Source organism: Candoia aspera, chromosome 3, assembly GCF_035149785.1.
Source record: "Candoia aspera isolate rCanAsp1 chromosome 3, rCanAsp1.hap2, whole genome shotgun sequence".
NCBI lineage: Eukaryota > Metazoa > Chordata > Lepidosauria > Squamata > Boidae > Candoia > Candoia aspera.
The window spans coordinates 209378017-209399837 of record NC_086155.1 but is presented as its reverse complement, the minus strand read 5'-3'; the positions used below and the strand labels follow the sequence as shown (position 1 = coordinate 209399837).

Genomic DNA, 21821 nt, shown 5'->3' with positions numbered 1-21821 from the left:
CACAGCACTTTACCTAGATGGGTAAGCATAAGCATGGTTGCAAAGTTGATTCAAGCTGAATTCTTCTTCCAACTCAGCCTGCTCCTGTTTTCGTTACCCTGATGTAACCCCAACAGGGAGGAGGGGGCTGATAACCTGCCAAGGGGATCTGTTGGGCCACCTCCCTTTTCTGCATGTCCTGACAGACAAGACACATAGCAGAGACAAGCTGGAATACAGGAAGAACTGCAGGTGAAACGTAAATAGAGCCACAACGTAATTACTACTGGCAGAAATAGAAAGCATTTTCTTCACTGATAAAGAAGGATAAGCCCAATGGAAGAACATTGTGGGCAATAGGACGGAGGAAGGGGCTGCTGGGGGGGGATGTCAGCCTCTATGCCCACCCTGCTGTGTGCATTTAGCTGGCAACACGCAGCATGGACCAATTTGCACGCGCGCACACCCCAGTGGAGCCCGAGGTGTCCAGCGCCCTCCACTTCACCCTGCAGGGCACGACTTGCATCAGCCTCTCCCAAGTCTTTCACCTATCGGCAGCAGCATTTTCCAAAGAGGGAGCCGGTGAAAGGGACAAATGTCTGATGCCAGAATAAACCAGGAATTCTATTCCACCAAGGGGGCAGCCACCCCCTGGGAGCGACACTAATCTCATCAGGGAGGGAGGCATCTAGAGGCTTCCCATGACGTTTCCAGGGGATATTTTGAAGGCCTTTCATTGACCCATCCAAGATGGTCCCTTCATGGACAGGGAGGCACAGAGCAAAGCAGCTGGTTTGAGGCCAGACCAGAGCAGGCAGAGCTGGCCGAGATCATCTCCGGACAGTGTTCTTGACCCCTTTAGGTGTGAGCACAGATCCAAGCTGTTCACCACAAGAAACCACACTGGGGAGACCTCTGTAATGGTGAAATTGAGGAACAACCGGCTTTCCTGGAGACAGCTGGACCCCAGGCCCTTAGCGTCCCACAGGGAAGGAAATCAAGATGAGAAGCAGCTATGTACCACCAGGAGATGGTCCCTAGTAAGGGATGGGTAATACAGGATTGTGCAGCAATGCAAAGGGGATTTTGCTTCAGATTTTTTTGGGGATATTGAGGGGTGCAGCAGCAGTCAGGACACTGGGCTGGCCAGAATGGCAAATCAGGTATACTGACCACCGGGAGGCCATACACGACCAGAACTTATCGGCCGTGCATAGCCAGATGTTATTCTATGGGATTCGAACTCTTTATGGGGAATTGAACTCACAGACCCTTTCCTTTTCAGTGCATTGCAGTGCATATGCCGGACTCGGACATCGACAAAGCCAATGTTTGGACCAGACAATGAGAAAGTTGGTGTCTGGGCAACTTTTTAGTTTTCATAGCTGCAGAAGCTGCATCTTTTGGAAATTTGGCTCCCTCCAGATGGGTTGGTCCTGTCCTCCCTCATTGGGGAAGGCCATCATGGACAAGGGCAGGGTTGCAAATGCTCCAGGAGGCAAGCACAAGGCTGCTGCTCCATGGTAGCTGCAAGCGATAGAGGAGTGGCAGCGGAGGGGGGCGGCGCTTGCACCTCTGTGGTTTGCTTCTGTCCCACTGACCTTGGCAGATGCTAAACAGACGCCTTGGACATACACCCAGGGGAGCAACCGTGAGCACGCAACAGGTTGTGCTGTTGACCAAGCCTGGAACTAGGTAACCACAAGAACACCCAAGCCAAGCTTTTACCAGCTCATCAGCAAAGGCATGTTGGAGACCTCATAAACTGCCTGCACTAAAGAGCAATACATGCACACCCAACACTGTGATGCCAAAGGAAGGGCAGGCAGAGAAGGGGCTGGCGAGTCCCGCACCCCACACCTTCTCTCCCAGGTGTGCCAGGCACTCTTCCCCTCTCTCTGTTCCTTTCCTTCACAGGAGGAGTGGTTTTGAAAGGAAAGCCACACACTATTTTGATTTTTAGGAGTGCCTCTTTGGGGCAATCAGGCAGGTCACCAGGGTGGGGGTCAGGGGGGCTCAGGCCCAGCTCCTCTGGAGGAAAAAGCTGCTGTCCCCACAGGACACACCCAGGGGATTTCCTTCCAGTGAGCTGACACTGTGCAAATACACACCCACACCCGCAGGAGCCTGTCAGAGATCAGACTTGAGAGAGCCTAGCACGATCTTGCCTCCATTCAGGTGACTGTAAAGTAGACATGGCACTATGGCAGATCGGATTGGCAGCTGGGCCCTTTCTCCCCTGGCTGGGATTGAGGCTGCGGCAGCCCATCACGACTGGAGGGCAGACCGAGTGGTGCTGCCACTGTGGGGAAACCTCTGAAGGAGATGAAGACTCCAGGGGCGGTGTGTGCGCGTTGCTTTGGCAAAGAGGAGAAACTGAAACACCCAACAGGCCACCCAAGACCTGTCTCGGAGGGAGGGCATTTGTTGGCCTCCCACCTCCACCTACGTTTGCATGCCTGGAGCAAGACAGGAAGCCCTGGTTTTCAGGCACCAGAGGCGACTCCCCTCAGCCGACTTTTCTGCAGGCTCCACCACCCAGCCGCAGTCCCCTCAGGGGCCTTCTCTGAACTGGTCTGTTGCTGGGATGCCTCCTGGAGCGTGGCCTCAGCCAAGGACCATGGGGTCTCATGCCTGCAGGTTGGGAATTACAGCATGTTCCCATTCAGGCAGCCCAAACCTTGCTTTGCTGGGCAGTTGTACCACGCTGAATATTCAGCTTGCTGCGAGGTGATGAGTCCATTATTCAGCACGCAGCAGCACCTGGCTGAGCATGGAAGCTCAGCCAGGTTTAGCCCATGGAAGCCTTGGAGAATCCTAGGACTGTGAGCTGGCCTGGGAAGTCAAGCGAGTTCTGACAACGAAGCAACATCAAGCCGGTTCGGTGGGGTAGCCAGGCGCACCGCGGGCCATTTGGTTGCCAGGAATCAAGTCCAACTCAGAGGAGACTTTTTTGACTACATAATCACTGTTGCATCATTATTGTCAGCAGCCTAATTTCAAGCCCACTAATTGTGGTTTTACTGTATTTTAACTAGTATTTATTCTCATATTATTGTAAACTGCCCGGAGTTGCTCTTCGAGATGGGTGGTGACTAAATTTGATAAATATAGGTAGATAATAGTAATTTTTGCATAGAAGTCAATGGATTGTAGTAGCTACTCTGTCATTATGTTATAGTCACTCTGAGCAATTTTGTTGCACTCACTAACTGATCTGCAGTTTCTCTCTCTTTATTTTACAAAGACCACACAGACCCTGCCCAGGGAGGGGCTTGGGGGGGGGGGCCTCTAGTGCAGGATGCTGTCGAAGTCTTGCCACAGCATCTGAAGGCTGTCAGAGTCTGCATGGGATGAAACAGGCTGAAGCTGAGCCTGGGCAAGTGGTACCCATTGCTGGTGGCACAGCCTTGACTTGCGTCTTCCTGGATTCACAGTTCCTGCTGAAAGGGCAAGGAGAGGCCATGGCCAGGGCAGGCTGGTGCCAGCAGCAGTCCTGTCTGGGGCAACCCTCTGATCCCTCCCTGCTTGGACTACTGCAATGCCCTCTGTGTGAGGCTGCCTTTGAAGACCCTTCGGAAGCTGCAACCGCTCAAGATGTGAGCTGCCAAGTGTCAGCAGGAGCTCTTTCCGCCGTGCTTCAGGCCGTGCCTGGTCCCGTCAGCTTCCAAGGGCAATTCGGCGCAGGCTTTGGCCTACAAAAGCCAAGAGACCAGGAGGAATGGCTGCTAGTTCCGCCGGCCACCCAGCTCATCTGCCTCCTGGCCGAGACCCGGACGAGCAATGGCCCTTCTCCTCCATGATTCTCAAGTTATGCAAAAGTCCGCCATGTGCAGAAAAACCAGGCAAATCCTACAGCCGGGCCTGTATTAGGACTCCCTCCAATGGACAAACATCACTAGGGGTCTAGTGACTCCAAGTCAAGCCCCCCATCTGCCTCGCACAGTGTGTGGCTCTGAAGGGTGGAGGGACCCTGAAAGATCACCCAGACCCTTCCCAGGGAGGGGCTCATGGGGGGGGCCTCTAGCGCAGGATGTGGAAGACGCAAACCGCTCATGGAGGCTTCAGCCTGAGGCTGTTGGCAGCATCCCTGAGCAAAAGACCTCTTTGTAGTTGCAGCAGCCTCCAGGCTCACCAGCGGGGGGGGGGGCAGCGGGGGGGGGGGCGGGGGGCATCTCTGGGACAAATATGACTTCAGGGACTCCAAGCAGATTCCAATTTTATTCATGTGAAACCAAGCCGTGCATTTGCCCAGCCCTTTCTTCCCAGGGAAAGCAGGGGGAGGGTGGCATGCATCTGACTTCCTGCTGGCCTAGAGGTGGGGAGCAGGGTTGCTAGCCAGTGGCACCTGCACCAGCTGAGAACAGGTGAGCCGAAGCAGCCTCTCTCTGGGCCACTGGGCTATGGAGTGCAGGCAGAGGAGTGGCAGGCAGGGGGCAGGCCCCACTGGGAGGGAACAGCCTCTATGGGCTGCCTTCCCAGGCAGAAGGCAGGGTGGGGCGGAAGGACCCTCTGCCTCACCGAGGCAGGGAGGGAGGAAGCCACCGGTCTCTGCTGCCCCCTTGTGGTGAGAGGTGAAGCTGCCCACCACCTTCCTCCCAGTATCTTTCGATCCCTGCCCAGCCTCACAAACCTTTCCTTCTGGTAAAGAGATCCCCTGCTCAGCCAGTGCACCCCTGCCCCCACAATCCCCTCACGGCCCATCAGCTATCTGCTTTGCCAGGCTGTAGTGGTAGAAACTGCCTCGATCCCTGAAGAGTTGGACCTGGTGCGAGGAATCTTGGGACCCTTTGTCCAAGCACGAAGGTTCAGGGCACTGTCCAAAGCCCCCTCCACCTGGTGTCCGCAGGCAGAAGATGTCCTAGGGGCAAGGGAACAAGGGAGACTCTGGAGAGGGCTGCTTCCATCAGAAGGAGTGACGGCGGGGCGGAGCAGGGCGGGAGGCATATACGTAGGCAGGACACCTTACCCCAGGGTATACTCTCACAGACATCTTTGCACCCAGGTTCGTGGTCCGTCCATTGCGTTGAATCAGCAAGTTCAGGCCTGGGGAACCGGGATCACCGCCTGCCAGGGAGGGAAAGGAGGAACCAAGAGACCATCAGGAGACGCTGGAGAAGACCAAAGCCTAGAGTGGGGCGCATCCAGCCTTGCAGATGTGAACCTTCCCTCCTCAGACCCTTCCTCCTGCCTGTGCACCTGCTCTACCTGTCCTTCTGGGTCCACTGTGGCCTTCTCAAGGACTCGCAGAACCTAAGGGTTGGAAGGGCCCCTGGAGAACCCCACAGAGGCTGCTGGAGAGGCTCTGGGGGTGCTCCACCGAGCAGGGAAGGACCTGTCGGGTCCCCTTTAATGCTGCGATTGTGTGTTCATCCCACCACTGCAGCGACCTCTCCACACGCAGCCAGCCCAATGGAGAGGTGGCAAGAGCACCCCACTGCCAGGCTGTGACCTCCCGCTGCAGCCAACAAGTCCCAGAGGCCCTCACCTTGCAACCCGTATGGCTGGAAGGCTCGGCGCTCGCTCAACACAGATAGGACCATCTCCTCACGGAACTGGAACTCTCGACGGATCCCATCCCCCCCCCGGAAGTGCCCACCCCCCCCTGTGTTTGGTGCCAGCTGGAAAGTCTGTAAGACCACTGGATACCTGGGGGGAGGACAAAGGGAACGGAGTTAGTGATCCTGGTGCCCAACTCCTGGGCCTTCTCCTGCGCAACAGGCTAAGTGTTTACGCAGCCCGGATTCACCCCCCAGCTGCCTGCCTTGGGGCGAGAGCTCTGAGCTGGATGCACTCAAGTGGGACAGCAGGGGTCTGGGGAAAACAGCACCTGAATGAGCCAGCTTGCCAGGGCAGACCCCCACCCATCCCTTGCCCTGTGCAACAAGGCACGTCGCCCAAGACCACCTGCCAACAGCCCTCCGCTTCATGTTCCACCTGCGCCCACCGTTTTTCCATGATCTCAGGATCAGTGATGCGGGTGTTGGTCATGTGGCTTTGCACCCCACTGCGGCCATGCCAACGAGGCCCTGCCCCAGCCCCTCCAGCCACCGTCTCGTAGTAGCCAATGTGCTCATTCCCAAACGTGACGTTGTTCATGCAGCCCTGGAGGAAAGCCAAGTGGTCAGATCATGGCTCTCAAGCCAGCCACTGAGTGCCCCCCACATCCGCAGGAGGCCCCTCCATGGTGGAGAGGGGAGACCAGGTGTCTCCAGGTTGGTGGGAAAGATGACCATCCTTTTCCTGCAGCTTGAGCGCAGCCACAGGCCAAGGCCTCTGCACATGTCCCCTTTTGGTCATTTCCCAGGCTCACAAAACGAAAGAACCCTAACCCAGCTTGCATGTGCATAAAGGCAGTGATTGAATCTCCAATGCCCTGCCTTAGCGAGTTGTGGGAACCCAGCCCAAGGGTCTAAGACACACACACACACCCTCTGGTCTTCCTGTGCTCCCCCTACCTGAGAGGCAGCGCAGGCTTCAAATGCCCGGAAGATGACATCCACAACCCTCTGGGAGGTCAGCACATTCCCTCCCACCACAGCAGCATCCAGGGATGGGTCAAGTATGGACTTCCTGGGGACAACAACATGCACGGGGGACAGGCAGCCCTGCAGGGAAACAGCCAGGAACCCCTCAGGTCCGTCCTGATCCGGACAGGGGCCTCCGGCTTCTGCTGGGCGCCCCCCGCCAGTCTGCCAGGAACAGCCGCTCCAAGGCCCAGCCCCCGAGGCCGACAGGGAGCAGGAGGCAGGCCCCCGCTGCCCCCTCCTCTGTACCTGATTGAGGGGGATGTCCTCGCCCACCATGCAGCGCAAGCAGTAGATCAGGGCGGAGACGGTGATGGCTCGGGGGGCATTCCAATTCCCGAACACCTCGTGGCCTGTCCCCGTGAAGTCAAACACTGCGCTGCCCTGGGGGGCAGAGGCACCATTAGCCCCACTCCCACAGGTTCACAATTCTTCTCTGATCAGCTCCCCACCGCCATCCCCCACTGCGTTCATGCAGCAGAGAGGGCAGTTGCAAGCCCCTTGCTCCCCTCTGAAGGCTGGGCTGTTGTGCTGCCCATCTCCGTGGCCTGGAAGAATCCTGGGTGCTCTGCTCAGTCCCTCTCCATTCCTGCACTGAGCAAGCAGTTGGACTAGATGACCACCAGGGCCCCTTCCACCTCCCAGGCCCTCGGACACAACTATGCACTCACCTCCTGCGGATCCACCGTCACCCTGAGGCAAATAGGGCTGCCGTCATCCATGAAATCCTTGGCCTCCACCTGCAGGGGGGATTCTAGCTGTGCCTGCCGTGCAGCAAAGTTCCTCAGCATTGTTCGGACAGCGACCTCCGCGTTGGCCTGGGGCAAAGCCAGAGAAGAGCAGCAACAGCTGGGACCCATGGGCAGCAGAACCCCCCACCCTGCTGGGGAGGGCATCCCAAGCAGGCCCCCAACACTGCCTCCACCCTCGAGGCACCAGCATTCGGTTTGGAGTCTCCAGAGGAAAGCCGCGCGGCTGCCCTACTTAGCCTCCCAGGAGTGCCCAGAAGAGGACGGGATCTCCCATGCAGGGCAGGCCTGCTGCTGGGGACCATGAGGGGCACAGCTGCCTCCCCTCCCTTTCCAAAGCCCACACAACCCATCTGCAGGAAGCATGGGTGGAGTTTGTTTCCTGACAGCATGCACTGGGGAGCGTTAAGAGTTTCTTCTCCCCTTGCAGTAAGTGGTGGGAGGTGCCATCCTGACTGCCTCAGATCAATTTCCCCTTGAGAATTAAAAGGGCTGTCCAACCGATCTGCTCTGTGCCCTCCTCTGGCAGCGCAGCATGGGGGGGGGCTTCTTCTATCAGCTCTGAAAGGCCCCCAAGTGGGAGGTGGCTCCCGAGGACCCTCCTCGCGTCAAGCCAGCCCAGAACCCCCCTTCCTCACCTGAATGTGGCCCATGTACGCCTGCACTACTTCTAGTCCGTACTGTCCAATCAGCTCGCTCACCAAATGGATCCCCCTCTGATTGGCTGCCACCTGGGCACGCAGGTCAGACAAGTTGTCCTGGAGGCTGCGTGAGCCGCTGCTGCCAGGGAGGTGGCCAGGAGCCAGCAGGGCCTCAGCAACGGCTGCAAGAGCAGAGGTGCTGGAGTGGCAGGCAGGCAGGATGGGGCAGCAGGCGCCGGCCCTCCGCCCTGCAAGGCCAAAGCCCCCTCCCCTCCCTCGCCAAGCCAGCCCAGGCCCTGCCAAGACCAACCTTCCTCTTGGAAGATGCCATCCTTCACCAGCTTGAAGGAGATGAAGATGGCCCCCTCCTCCTGGAGGGAGTGGGAGTGGGGGGGCATGGAGCCCGGGGTGATCCCCCCAATGTCAGCATGGTGGCCCCGGCTCGCCACGAAGAAGACTGGCTTGGGCTCCCCCTTCCAGAACACCTGCAGCGAAGGACATGTGAAAAGGGGGGGGCTGGGGGGCTTGGAAGCAGACAAGGAAACCCCCCCACCCTGCCCCACCCTTCAAACCACCAAACCCTCCACCTCTGCAGGGCAAGCCCAGACCCCTCCTCAGGAAAAGTTCTGCCCAGAGACCAGCGCCCCCAGCTGCCCCCTCCCCCTCCCTCTGGAAGTGGGATGCCGACTCACTGGGGTGATGACGGTCAGGTCGGGCAGGTGGCTGCCCCCTGCACAAGGGTGGTTGCTCAGGATCACGTCCCCTTCGTGGAGGTCAGAGCCCAGGTTTCGGATCTGCAGTGGCACAGCAGAAAGGAGGGGGGAAGCCCCACTCGCAGCTACAGCCCCCCCACGGAGGACTGGGCACAGGGGTGGCGCACCCCCTCACTCTGGAGACCATCCCCTCACCCACAGCTCCCCCGAAGGCCAGACCTTCAGCACGCCCCCCCCCCCCCCCGCACCTTTGAGCCCACGGCTTTGAGCAGGCAACAGAACCGGGCTCTTCCCTCCACTGGCACCAGGGAAGGGCGGCTCGTGGCCCTCAGGGGATTAACGGTCCCAGGAAACCCATCCTGGTAGGTGGTGCGAACGACGGACAGAAAGGGGGCAAGAGAAGGTAGAAAAGGCGCCGGTTCATCTGCAGACCCAGAAGGGAAAAGAGCGGTGGCTTCACTCAGAGAGAGAAAGAGGAAAGCGGAGTTCTGCTGATGGGGAGCGTGGAAAAGGATGCTGGGTGGAAGATGTGAAGGAGGGAACGGGGCTGAGACTGAGCGGAGCAAGAGGCTTGATTGCTCGCGCAGAGACTGGAGCCAAACAGAACAGCTCGAAGGAAAGCAGCTGCGGGGGATGCGCTACAGTTTTGATGGAAACAGAGCAACGCCGGGCAGCAGAGGCAGCCCGTGAGCCCAAGGAAAGACACGGATGATCCCCTGGGGGGGCCCCGACCAACTGGCACGTTCTGAATCCCACCCTGTACTCCAGCCAGACGCACTGCATGTATAAAGACACGTGCATGTGCAGGAGTCTCTGCACCTGCGTCTCTCTGGTCTGGAATTCTATTCTCAGTTTTAAGAGACAAAAGCATCAGGCAACGACGACAACCTACAGAAGAGTTAAGGGTAGAGTGTTTTCCTCCAGACCTTATGCACGATATTTGTTTTGCACGTTCATACTGCATTAACTAATTAGCCTGCATCTCATTTCTTTGGCTCTGGTCACCACCACCCTCATGCACACCCCATGCACAGACCATCTGCCTCCCCAGGCAACGTGACCGGCAGGGGCCTTGACAACTTGACCTGCCCCACAACGGTCCTCTGCCAGGACCTGGATTGCCTGTTCTTTGCCCCCAGAACCAGCCTGAGAGGCCGCCTGCTGGCCTTACCTGGAACTGCACTGTCTCCTGCATGGCGCCCAGGTGGACAGGGATATGGGGAGCGTTGGAGACCAGGCCCCCATCGGGCCCAAAGAGGGCACAGGAGAAATCGAGCCTCTCCTTAATGTTGGTGGAGATGGCTGTGCGCTGCAGGATACGCCCCATCTGCTCTGCTTGGGAGAAGAGGCGGCTGTTCCCTCAGGAGCCCTGGGCACACACACCCCGCCAAAAGGCCGCTTCTGTCCCCAGCGCTCACCTGCGATGCTCATGAAGCGGTGGGAGAAGATGGAAAGCTGGACAGGGTCAACCTCAGGTCCAATTGGGTGGAACATCCCAGCCCCCACGGTGATGCAGATATCCCCCCAAGCAGTCACAGCCGCCGTGCAGCCAGGCTCCACCAGGATGGTGCTGGAGGTGCGCAACAGCACTTTCGTGACTTCCTCTGGGATCACCCACCCGCACCCCCCAGCCACCGGCAGCAAGAGCAGAGCATCACCCATGGGTCAGGGGAGGCGTAAGCCAACAGCGGGAACGCCCGTAATTTTATTTACTGTCTTGATTCATAACCTCCTTTCAGCTCTGGCAAGCCTCCATCCTGCCTCCCCTGCACCCCCTTTTTCACCTGCCTGGCCATGACTCACCTGTTCTCATCAACTAGGATGCTGGGGCCAGGGATGGAATGGCCGTGGAAGAGGTTCTCCAGGAGGTAGACCTGGGTGTCCTGGTAGCCACCCTCAAAATAACAGTGGGACACCTGTAGGTCGGGTGGGAGTTGTTTGCAGAGTTTAACAAACAGAGTTATGACATGGGATGCCCCAGCCGTAAAGCCCTGTCAGCTACGCTCATCCAACATCCAACTCGCCTTGCACACACACGCCCTGCCTCTGCTCCTGACTGGTGTCCTGTTTGGAGTCAGTCTGAAACACACACGCACACACCCAGTAGCCCAAGGTTGTGGGAAGAGACAAGAATCAAGGAGAACCCCCTTCCTCCCCCTCGTTCTCCAGGCAGCTGTTTTCCAACCAGCTCCAAAAGCTGAGGGCTCTGGCTTCATTAGGAGGCAGAGGAGGGTGCAAGGAAGTCCAAGGAGGTGGGCCAGCAAGTGGCCAGTGTCTGCAGAGGGAAAGAAGCCAGCCAGAAAGACCGGAGCGCGAAGTGGCAGCCGGACGCAGCAGAAGGGCCTCCAGGGCTAGGACAGCGGCAGAAGGGTAGCAGGGACAGGTGTGCTGCTGGAAAAGAGGAGGACGCCAAGCGGGGAGGGTGAGGAGGCCAGGCTCCTCAACGTCTCCTAGGCTGGGGTTCCCTCTGCAATGAGGAGCCGTGATGAAATGGACCCAAGAAGAAGATATGGCACTGCCTCCCTTGGGAGCGGCAAGCCGAGGGGAGCAGAGAGATAACTGGGCTGCCCTGGATAAGCAGAAGTCCTGGGACTGGACCAGCTGCGGCCGAGAGCCTTGAAACCATTTGCGGACGTCGCCTCGGAGCCCCTTTTGTCCCCTCTGAGAAACCACGGGTGATGGGCAGAGCACCAGAGGATCGAAGGGCAAACGCTGCCCCCATCCTCAAAAACTGCGGGGGGAGTGGGAGAAAGACCCGGGTAACCACGGACTGGTTAGCTCTATGTCAGTACCAGGCAACACCACGCTTGAGCGCTCAGCAAAGAGGCGGCTGCTGGGCAGGAGCCAGCAAGGAGTTCCCCAGAACGACTCAAGGCAGGCCAGCCTGCTCTTCCTTTCTGGCCAGGAGACCCATTGGTGCCCCAAGGGAATGCAGCAGGCCTGGCATCCCCCGATTTCAGCAATGCACCTGAGGAAGTCTCCCATGGGAGGGGAGGGTGGGAAATGGTAGGCTGAGAGCCACACTCAACCAGCACACATCTCGCCTGCCAAAGCACAAAGGCATCCCGTGGTCTGTGGAGGACCTGCCCTCGTGACGCTGCCTCCATCTCATTGCCAGCCTGGCAGGCCTGCAGTCCGGCTGCTGGGCTCTGGGCCCGTTAGGTAAAGCTGCTTCGGGCGCAAGGGAGACTGGACCCCAGCCTCCACAGCCATGTCGCCCGCGGCATGTTAAAGGGACCTGGAGCACTTCCTGCCCTGGAGAAACACTCTCTCAGAGCCTCCCCCAAACTCTTTCTTGAACTCTGGCTCTTAAGGAAAACTGACCTTGCTGCTCCATCTGGGCCACGCAACAGCGAGAGAATAGCCGAGAGAGAGAGAGAAACTCTAACTCTTTGCCCAGATTAACAAGCTGATAGCCCCCTGGCAAGGTCTTAGGAAAAAACGCAGCTGGAAGGGGCACTGCCCTGGGATGCTTTTGATCTGGTGGCTGGTGGCAACTTATTCCTAAGGTTGGAGGTGCCCGGTGGGAGTCTGGGCTGGGGAACGGCCCATCGCTGCCCTCACAATGTCACCTGGCAGGGCTGCACAGGGAGCAGTGCAGCACAAACCCATCAACAGGTATGCAGAGGACACGCTGTGGGGCAGCAGGATCCCTACCAGCTCTAGGGTGGAAGCAGGATGGAGCAGCTGTGCAGGTGGGCACAATGGCTGTGCAGGAAGCCATCCAAGACGTTTACGAATGGCCAGGAGGTGCCAGAAAATGATGATCGAGTTTGCGGGCAATACAAAGATGGGAGGTGGGAGAATGTGAACTAGGAAGCTCTGGACAAGCAAGAAGAACAGGCAGTAACCAGCAAAACAAATTTCAGCAGAGAAAAATGCAAAGTTCTTCATCTGAATTGGAAAAAATCAAAGGCATGAATATGGGAAGCAAGGGTGATAGTATCTGGCAAAAGGCAACCGCAGAGTCAAAAAAGGTCTAGGTATCTTGGCGCACTACAAACCTAATGTGAGCCAACAATGTGATGCAGCTACAAAAAAAGCAAAGATGATCCTTGACAACCTAAAGATCAAGAGCAGTAATTATTCCTCTCTGTCCTCCTTTGGTCAGAGCCCAACCAGAACACCGTGGCCACAGTTCAGAGCCCTGAACTTTAGAAAGGACTTTGGGAAAATGAGGTGATGACAAAGGGCCCGCAGGACAGCAGACAAGGAGCAGGAACCGTTGGAGGAGCTGGTGCACGTGGCTCTGGGCCAAGAAGTCTTCAAGCATCGAGCATCGCAAGGGCTCCCAGGAGGAGTCAGGGCAGAATCGCCAGGGCTCTTCCAGAAGGCGCAGCGAGAAACGAGGGGCTTAGGTTGAGGGGAAGTGGATTCCGGCTGGACACTGGGGAGATTTTTTGAACCGCAAGAGCAGTTTAGCAAGGGAGCAGCCTGCCTTGGGAGGGGGCGGCCTTATCCCCTGCTGGAGTTTTTCTGAGGGCGGCTGGATTAGATGATCTCTAAGGGCCCTCCCAACGCTTCCATTCCACAATTTTTTGCATTTTCAGATAGCAGACTTTCCACACTTCCTGTTGCACGGGGGGAATGGAATGGAAACAAGAGGAACCCTACCAAGAAAGAAAAGATGTAGGCGTGTTCCCACTAGAAGGGCCCCTAAAGGAGCACTACTGCTCCCCCCTTGGGGACAACTGGGCAGGGGGCAAGAGAGAGACAGACACGCACAGGGCTATGTTGGCACGGCACGTTTACCCAGCTCAACCACTCTATTTGCTGTGCTGCTGCTTTGGGGTTTAATCTTTGCTTTTTGTGACTGTGTCTTTGGAGATCCCGCCTGGGTAGTTTCCAATTTCCAGCATCGTGCGAATTTGGAAATAAAATTCCGTAAGCAGCATCAATGCCAGTCCCCCAGGGGGCTGCCTTCCCCCAAGATGCTAAAGAGGACAGCAGTCCTGCATTCACACAATATGCGGGTGGGCCTACGCAGGGAAGGGCCCCTGTGGTGTACTGCAAGGGCCCACAGGGCCAAAGGTGAACAGCAGACTGCTGCCTCCTTATGAGAGCCCAGCCTGGGGCCAGAGGAGAAGGGGGAGATCCGAACCATTTCCAGTTGGGGTGGCCCCTCGCTGATCGGCTGAGCTTCTTCCTGGTTCATCCCAGAGCTGGCCGTGCCCCTCACACGCACATCGTCCACCAGAATGGCTCGGTGGGGGATGGTGAATCCAAATTCCTGCAGGTACCTAATGGGGTGGCAGGGTCAGCACCAGGACTGGTCTGGCTCTCCAGAGGGAGGGGACCACCCTTGGCAAGCCCTGTTGCCACTAACCTACTGGCAAAGGCCGCACCAAAGTCCCCACTGCGGCAGGAGCCATGGCTGGCCGGGTAGCCCCTGGCAGAGCACATGAGAGCGCAGTCTGTCCGTTCGTAGCGCAGGTGCAAGAAGGCCTCTGTGGTTATCTGGGACCTGCGGGTAGAGGGGGCTTGACCTCTCCTGCCCAGGCCAGCCCACAGGGCGCCCAGGATGCCAAAGCCAGACCCCTGGCTTCTTCCTGCCCTCCGCCACCACGGCGCCCACCTGGCAAAGCCCTGAGCCTCCAGTGCCTGCACACACTTCTCCTCGAGGGCAGCAACCCGCTGGTCAAGTTGGGCGTGGGCCTCCGGCCCGTAGACCAGCGAGCACGGCTCTTGAGCCTCGTGGACGACATCTGCCAGGGCCAGCCCATAGGCTGACAAGATCCCGCTGTGCCTGGGGGGAGGAGGGGATGGCCCTGGAGAGTAAGGCTGCATGCAAAGGCCTCCCCTCTCTCTGGCCAGCACATCCCCAAGGGCCACAGAGGCCTCACCCAAAGAAAGCAGGCCAAAGCTAACCCAGAGCCCCCTTCCCCAGGGCAGGGGGGCCCACACACAACAGCGTGCTGGCCAAAAGGAAGGTACAGTGGGCAGCACACCTCGAGCCAGCTTCGACCTCCTCTGAGGGAGGAGAGCCGTTTGCCCCAACCCCCAACCACTGCTGCACGGCCCCAGGCACCTACTTGTGGATGAAGACCTTGCTCATGCCCAGAGCCTGGGCGATGGCACAGGCATGTTGGCCCCCTGCTCCTCCGAAGCAGGCCAGCACATGGCGAGAGGCATCATGGCCCCGGGCCTATGGAGAGGGAGGAACGGCACCATTGGAAGCGGGGCCTGCTCTGGCAGAACGGAACGGAGGGCAGGGCCAGGCCGCCGCCCAGACACACCCGGCCCATTTCAGCGCCAGGTCCAAGTAGCAATTTGTCCCCACCCCGCCTTTCCACCTGTCCGCGGCTTCTAGAGCGGAGAGCTGCTGCTCAAGGGGACGGCAGTGCTCACCCAAGTCACAGCCTCTGAGAAGGCAACCAGGCTGCCAGCCTCCCGCCTCCACAGTCACCCAGTTTCCTAGCCCCTACGGCTCGACCTCCACCCCCCTTGCCTGTTTAAAATGGTCCCGGAGGCCCTTTTTAGCTCTGCCTGACCTCGCGTACTGCTCGTTTCTGGCTGCGAGACTCCCCTGCTGCAGCCAGCCACCAGCAGAGGCGGCCTTGCCTCCCACAGGGCTGCAGCCCTCCGCACCCACCACTTGAGGGGCCCCACCAAGTCCAGCCAGGGCTTTCTGGAACCCTCAAAGCCCACATGCAACTCTCTATGGGATGGGGCCAGGCATCTCCTCCGTACTGCGGACACGGCAAGGAGCGGTACCTGAGTTAGTGCCCGAATGGGCCTGCACATAGCCTCATTGGCCACCTGGATGAAGCCCATGGCCACGTCCTCAATGCTGAAGGGTGGTCCAGCTTCCCTGAAGGCATTCACTTCCGCTGTAAGCACCCGAAAGGCCTGCAGAGCGGCCTCTCGCGAGAGCGGCAGGTTCTCATCTGGCCCAAAGATGTGAGGGAAGTGACTGGGCAGAAGGCGGCCCAGACAAAGATTGGCATCTGTCACAGTCAGCGGCCCCCCTGCAAGAAAGAAGACGGGTAGCCATCACTGACTTGCTGCCCAGCCCCCACCCTGTCCCACTCACCTGGAACAATGCGGCTCCCTCACCCTTCCAGTAGCAGGCGGGGCCAGGATGCGCCCCTGCTGACTCGGGGCCCACCACGAAGAGCCCGGACCTGTCAGGGAAAAGCAGGGAGGGAAGTCAGAAGAGCAGCTGGTGCTAAGCAGGCCGCCTCCTCGCCAAATGCAGGGGGGAAGGAGGAAGGGCCACCCAGGGCAGCTGGTGCCCCACCCAGCTCCATGGTGGCAGGCTAGCAGGCCGCCTTAACCTGCCCGGGCTCAAAGGGAGATGGCTGACGAATCGCCCACAGCTCAAGGGCCTCCCCAGGGCCAGGAGAGGGAACCCAAGGCAGGATACTCACCTGAAAAAGAGGCGGGAGCCGCCCCCGGCAGCCACCGTATTGATGTCCAGCTGTGGCACCTGGATGCTGATGCCAGCCGTCGTGGCCTCAAAGACATGCTCGTACTCCCCGGCGTAGCGGCTCACGTCAGTGGACGTTCCTGCGAGACGGCCCCAGTGAGCCCGCCTTCCTCGGCCCACCTGAGCAGGGCTGCAGCACCCCTTGCTTCCCACCACTCACCTCCCATGTCAAAGCCAATGACAGGACGCCCTTCCGCATGGGGGTAGCTGGTGACTGCGTAGCCCACGACTCCACCAGCTGGGCCCGAGAGAATGGCCCGAGAGCCACTGAAAGCCTCCATAGGAGTCAGGCCACCATCGGAACGCATGAAGGCGACTGGCACGCCCTGCAGGGATGGGGATGGGGCTAGGCCAGAGGAACCAGGGCTGAGGGCCGGGCAGCCATCCTGTGGGATCCTAAGATCTCGAGGGCCCTTTGGACCCCAGCATGCTACAAACCCAACTCTTCACTCGACATGCCCCGAGCCCTGCCTTTCCCCGCTCCCAACACCCCCGCCGCTCTGACAGCCAGGACTCTCCCTCTCTGGAAGGGCAAGCGGGGCCCTGCACTCCCTGGGCCGGGAGGGGGGTGCCCAAATCTCACCAATGAATGGCCCACACAAAAGGGAACCATTCCAAGTCACTCATGCTTGATTAAGCACCAGAGAGGGATATTTCAACCTACTGTTAGGCCAGCCGCCAAAAACCAGTCCAGGTACAAATACCACACTTTTGTGCTCAAACCACAAGCCTGTGTGTGGCAGGACACAAGGACTAGGTTCATCCCATGCAATGGATACGGGGTCCCAAACGCTGCGCTTGAACATGGAAAACTCAAACAAATTAACCGTTTTCTGCCTTAACGTGACAGTCTAGATCCCACGGTGTTCTAGTGGAATGACTCTGCAAAAAAGCCACCGGAGCCTGGACCCCCCAGGCAGGCCCCAACAGACCCCTTCAGGCTCTGGAGGCCCATTCAGGCCAAGGCCCCCCCTGCCCCAGTCACCACCTTCTCCTTCTCACCTGGAGCTGCGAAGAAAAGCCAGCCCGGAAGCTGTCCAGGTAGCGGAGGATGCAAGGCGTCAGGTAGGCATCTGCGCAGGCTGTGTAGCCGCGGGGCACCATGCGCACCATGGGCATCACCTCAGAGGAAAGTGAGACCTGCCGGAAGCCCAGCTCCCGGGCCAGGGCCCCCACCTGCTGCTCATGGCCTGGCCACCTGTCAGAGACACCAAAGGCTGACCCACGGTGGCCCTCAAACGACCAGCCTGGCAGGGCCCAGCCCAGGTCCCACTGTAAGCCACTTGCGTTGGCCAGCTGAGGGTTGGCATGGACTGAGCTGGGAAAGGTGCCCCGTTGCAATCTGTGGCCCTCCAGAGTCGGTCGCACCCAATTTGAGACATTGGCTTCTGAAGGAAGATGGTAGCGTAGAACGAAAACTGCAAGCTCTCCGTTTAGCAGCCCCCAAGGCCTTCTCCAGCCACTGCCAGCTCTCAGCCCTTTCGGATACAAGCGGCTTGCAACGGTTACGCAACCCCCAGAAAGAACGAAACTCAGGCACCCGCAAAATCATCTCCTGACTCGTTTGCACTGTTACCTGGCACTGCAGCACAGTCCTCGCTTCACACCCAGCTGCTAAATGCAGTCCTTGGCACCCAGAGTGTGCCACCTCCCCAGCTGGAACCAAGGCGCTTCTCTCTTGCATGCCAGGAGGGTAGACCGGCTGCCTGTATTTCTGCACCAGCCTTCCACAGCAGCTGGGGCATATTTTCTGCCCGGGCTGGGCGTGTTCAACGGCATGCCTTTTCTGCCCTAACGTCTCCCTGCTGGAAGCCACCCTACGCAGCTCAAGATGCCCCCAACCCTCCAGCCCAAAGAACTTACAGATAGGCATGCAGAAGGGTCACCGCCAGGCTGTGGATGCCCTGCACCAGCAGCGCCTCCAAGTTCTCTCGCAGCGCAACCAGGTCCACGGGCTGCTTCACCACCACTGCCTCCCCTGTCAAGCCTGGAGGGAGAAGGGACCGCATGTGCAAACCAGAAGCTGCTTCCGGGGCCATGCCATGGCACCCCCAGGTCCCCTGGCTGCAGCTCCCACCTGTCACCAGCTGCCCGGAATCGAAGAGCTGGCAGCCCTCCCGATGGAGAACCAAGCGCTCATCTACTTCCACCACAGCCTCGTACAAGACCTCGGGCATCTGGACCTCCTGAGAGAGAGAAGGCAGGTGGACCCGTGGGGCAGACCGGGTTTCAGGGTGGGTTGCCTGTCTCCTCGGGTAGTGGGGCCACCAAGGGAATGGCACACACAGGAAAGGCAAGTGGCCCCATGCCAAGAGAGAAAGGGTCAGGCCCAAAGTGATCCAGATGGCAACAGAAGGCAGAGGGAGCCCCCTTCCAGTCCAAGGTGCCAGGCTGGGTCTCTGGTTTCAACGCCTATGAGTGCTCCAAAGCAGGAGCATTACCGTGGGGCCTCCCCAGGCTGCCACCCTTTGGGCACAGACAGGTGAACCCAAAGGAGGGCCGAGTGCATCTGGGGCGGGCCTGGGCCACTACAGCTGTTCTACCACAGCCCCGCCTGAGCCCAGGGCAAACCAGAAGAAGCCAGGTCTCTGGGACCCTCCCAGACACGAAACCTGGGAAGTGAAAGAAAAAGGAGCAGCCAGCCAAGGAGGAGGAGCGAGAGACTCCCAGAGACCTTGCTGATGCTGGACCGCATGGCCTCTGGACACAAAGGGGCCCTGAGACTGACAGGCCTGGCAGGCTGGGAGGATGGGGGCAGGGAGGAGGGCAGGCCTGACAAGGGGAGGGTGGCAGTTTGAAGCTCATCGGCCCAAGACGCCCTGGCCGAGCGAGCGCACAGGTGTCAGCGTGAAACAAGGAGAGAGCCCGCTCACACACCCTTCCCGCCCCTTGCCTCCCAGGCACTCCCAGGAGGGGGCAGGGGCTTCCAGCCAACCAGCTCCCCCTGTCTGGCCACAGCATCCAATCCCAGGTGCAGCCAAGCACCCGCCCCCACCCCGGGCTGCTCAGGGAAGGTGGTGCCAGTTGGCACAGGGAGCCAACCCTTCCACACAGGGCACAGCAGAGCCTGGGGAGCTGTTTGGCATTGGGGGGGCACTGCTTCACAGCTCAGAGCACCAACCAGATCAAAGATGTGGGGACGCGCCTGGTTCCCAATGTAGAGCAGGTCCCGGAAGCCCTTGGTGATGAGCAGGGCCACTCGCTCCCCCTTCCGCTCCAGCAGGGCGTTGGTGGCCACGGTGGTGCCCATTCGGATCCACTCAATGCGTGTGGCGTCCAGGGGCTGGTCTTTGGGGAAGGAGACCCCACATTCCTGTCGGGAGCAAGCAAAGGGTCAGGCATCCGCCAGCTACTTCCTCCAAGGCTCAAGGACCAGCTTTTCCCCCTTCCCGCAGCGCAGCACCACCAGAGCCCCAAAGCGGAGCATGGAACGGGAGCCATTTCAGCCCCCCGCTTCAATCTCAGGGGAGCATGAGGGAAGGGCACGTTCCACTCAGCCTTCTCAGCAGATCTAGCTTGCAGCAACAGGACCAAGTCCCTGACAAAGCCCGCTCCCCACTCCAGACCCCCCAAGGCGGGGCTTCGCAGCCCTCCGCAGCTGTAGCCGCAGGGAAGCAGCAGAGCCAGGCCGCGGGGCTGCTCCGAGGAGAGCGTCAGGGCGCCACGGCAGGCACTTCAGAAGAGAAGTCCTCTCCCCTCCCGCAGGCTCACTGAGGCGACCGGGGTCACCTCTTCCAGGATGCGGCGGATGCCCTCGGTGGGAGCGTCGCCGTAGTTGGCCGGGTCCTCGGAGAGCAGCTTCATCACGCGGACCTTCCCGCGGGGGCAGCAGGCGAACACGTCGGTGAAGGTGCCGCCGCGGTCAATGGAGAACTGGAACTTGTCCAGCGACTGGGCAGCCATGACCGCTATCGGGGAAGGAGGCAAGCGGCGCGGTGGAAGAGCCCAGCCGGAGACGCTTCGCAGCGGGACCCCGGCGGCGCACCGGACAAGGCAGGCGGCCGCGACGGGGCGCCCCCCACCCGGAGGCTCCTCCTGCCGCGGCTCCACGCCCCTCCCAGCCGGTTTAACCAAACAACAAACGGCCGGCCGGACGACAAAGCCCCCCGTCCCCGCCCCTCCGGCAGCCTAGGCTTCCCTCCGTCCCCGCCCGTCCCCCGTCGGACACAGCCCCTCTCCGGCGCCCTCCTCGGGCCGGTGTGGCGCTCACCCGTTTCGCGAGGCTGCGCGCAGAGCTTCTCCTGGGAGCTTCGTCCCACTAACGGCCCGCGGCTGCTCCAGCGGACGGGGCGGGGCGGTGCTCCTGCGCGCTTGGAGAGGCTGGGGGCGGCGCCTCCGGGGCCCCTCCCGTCGGGGCGCGGGGCAGGCCGGGAGACGCGGGGCGGGCATGGCGGGGCTGGAGCTGCTGTCGGAGCAAGGCTACCGTGTGGACGGGCGGCGCGCCGGCGAGCTCCGACAGGTCCGTGCCCGCATGGGCGTCTTCGCGCAGGCCGATGGCTCCGCCTACCTGGAGCAGGGCAACACCAAGGCGCTGGCCGTCGTTTACGGGCCCCACGAGGTAGGTCGCTGCCCGCGAGCCGGGGAGGGGGTGGGCTGAAGCCGGGCCCCGTCCCGCGCCGCCGCTTGCTCCCGCCCGCCGTCCGTCTCCCCGCAGATGCGCGGCTCCCGCAGCAAGGCGCTGCCCGACCAGGCTCTGGTCAACTGCCAGTTCAGCATGGCCACCTTCAGCACGGGCGAGCGCAAGCGGCGCCCGCACGGCGACCGCAAGTCCAGCGAGTTGACGCTGCACCTCAAGCAGACCTTCGAAGCCGCCATCCTCACGCAGCTCTACCCGCGCTCCCAGATCGACATCTACGTGCAGGTAGGGCCCCGGGTGGGCGAGCAACGGGACCCGAGCAGGGGGCTCGGTAGGTTGACGACGGCTCCGGCGCCTTCAGATCTTGCAGGCGGACGGTGGGAACTACTGCGCCTCGGTGAACGCGGCCACCCTCGCGGTGATTGACGCCGGTATCCCCCTGCGCGACTACGTGTGCGCCAGCTCCGCGGGCTTCGTGGAGGACACCCCGCTGGCCGACCTGAACTACATCGAGGAGGCGGCCGGCGGCCCCCATCTGGCCCTGGCCCTGCTGCCGAAGGCGGACCAGATCGCTCTGCTGGAGATGAACGGGCGGCTGCACGAGGACCACCTGGAGCGCATCACTGAGGCCGCCCGCAAGGCCTGCAGGGACGTCCACGCCGTGCTGGACCAGGTGGTGCGCGAGCACCTGCAAGAAGCGGCCGCCCTCCCGGGGAACTGAGGGGGGGGTCGCCCTCCAGCAACGGGGGCGGCGGAAGGGCTTCCCCCGGGTGCTCCTCCTCCCCACCCCCTTTTCGTTCTACTGCGTCGCACCAAGCTGGTGCTCTGTATGAGTGCCGGAAACGCGCCGCTCAATAAACGTCCGGAGTTCATAAGCGAGGCCAGGGAAGTCTTTTGGAAAACGGGTTGAGGTGTCCCATTTGCCCGGCTGGGCAGAGAAACCTGCGGTCCGGGCCTCTTGGAAACGGGGTGGAGGCCGTAGCCGTAACGGGCCAAGTGGGGCTTTCGGCTGAAGGGGGTCCCCGCGGCCGCCCTTCTGGAAGAGTGCTGGGATGGCCCGAAGAGGTTGGGGGCGGACCGTTTGTTCGGGGGCGCTGGGAGGGCCGGCCCGGGTGGGTGGGATTCCTGCGCGGCCTGGCGTGGAGAGCGACGACGAGCCAGCCGCCTGCTTTGCTCCCCAAGCTTCGTAGGGGCGGGGGGGCGGTCG

General features: G+C 60.3%; 2 protein-coding genes across 3 annotated transcripts; one reads left to right on the top strand and one right to left on the bottom strand.

Annotated features, from left to right (window-relative positions):
- Nucleotides 1-4147: 4147 nt before the first annotated feature.
- OPLAH (5-oxoprolinase, ATP-hydrolysing) lies at nucleotides 4148-20427 on the bottom strand. Of its 2 annotated transcripts, XM_063299804.1 has the most exons (27): nucleotides 20249-20427; nucleotides 19768-19946; nucleotides 19160-19351; nucleotides 18116-18224; nucleotides 17902-18025; nucleotides 17041-17236; nucleotides 16199-16364; nucleotides 15980-16118; nucleotides 15666-15733; nucleotides 15324-15577; nucleotides 14642-14754; nucleotides 14185-14355; nucleotides 13936-14073; nucleotides 13711-13849; nucleotides 10413-10525; nucleotides 10028-10179; nucleotides 9781-9941; nucleotides 8589-8690; nucleotides 8207-8381; nucleotides 7894-8078; nucleotides 7178-7324; nucleotides 6756-6890; nucleotides 6411-6587; nucleotides 5927-6084; nucleotides 5468-5628; nucleotides 4949-5046; nucleotides 4148-4840 (listed from the first exon to the last, which is right to left on the bottom strand). In XM_063299804.1, the coding sequence occupies exons 2-27, from the start codon at nucleotides 19939-19941 to the stop codon at nucleotides 4673-4675; spliced, it is 3915 nt and encodes a 1304-aa protein (XP_063155874.1). In that variant the 5' UTR covers nucleotides 19942-19946; nucleotides 20249-20427; the 3' UTR covers nucleotides 4148-4672. The 2 variants fall into 2 exon arrangements, with proteins under 2 accessions (XP_063155874.1, XP_063155873.1); XM_063299803.1 differs by lacking the exon at nucleotides 20249-20427 and having other exon boundaries at nucleotides 4153-4840; nucleotides 6438-6587; nucleotides 19768-20003.
- On the top strand, nucleotides 20395-21493 carry EXOSC4 (exosome component 4). Its single transcript, XM_063299809.1, has 3 exons — nucleotides 20395-20596; nucleotides 20693-20899; nucleotides 20976-21493. The coding sequence occupies exons 1-3, from the start codon at nucleotides 20426-20428 to the stop codon at nucleotides 21333-21335; spliced, it is 738 nt and encodes a 245-aa protein (XP_063155879.1). The 5' UTR covers nucleotides 20395-20425; the 3' UTR covers nucleotides 21336-21493.
- Nucleotides 21494-21821: the final 328 nt, after the last annotated feature.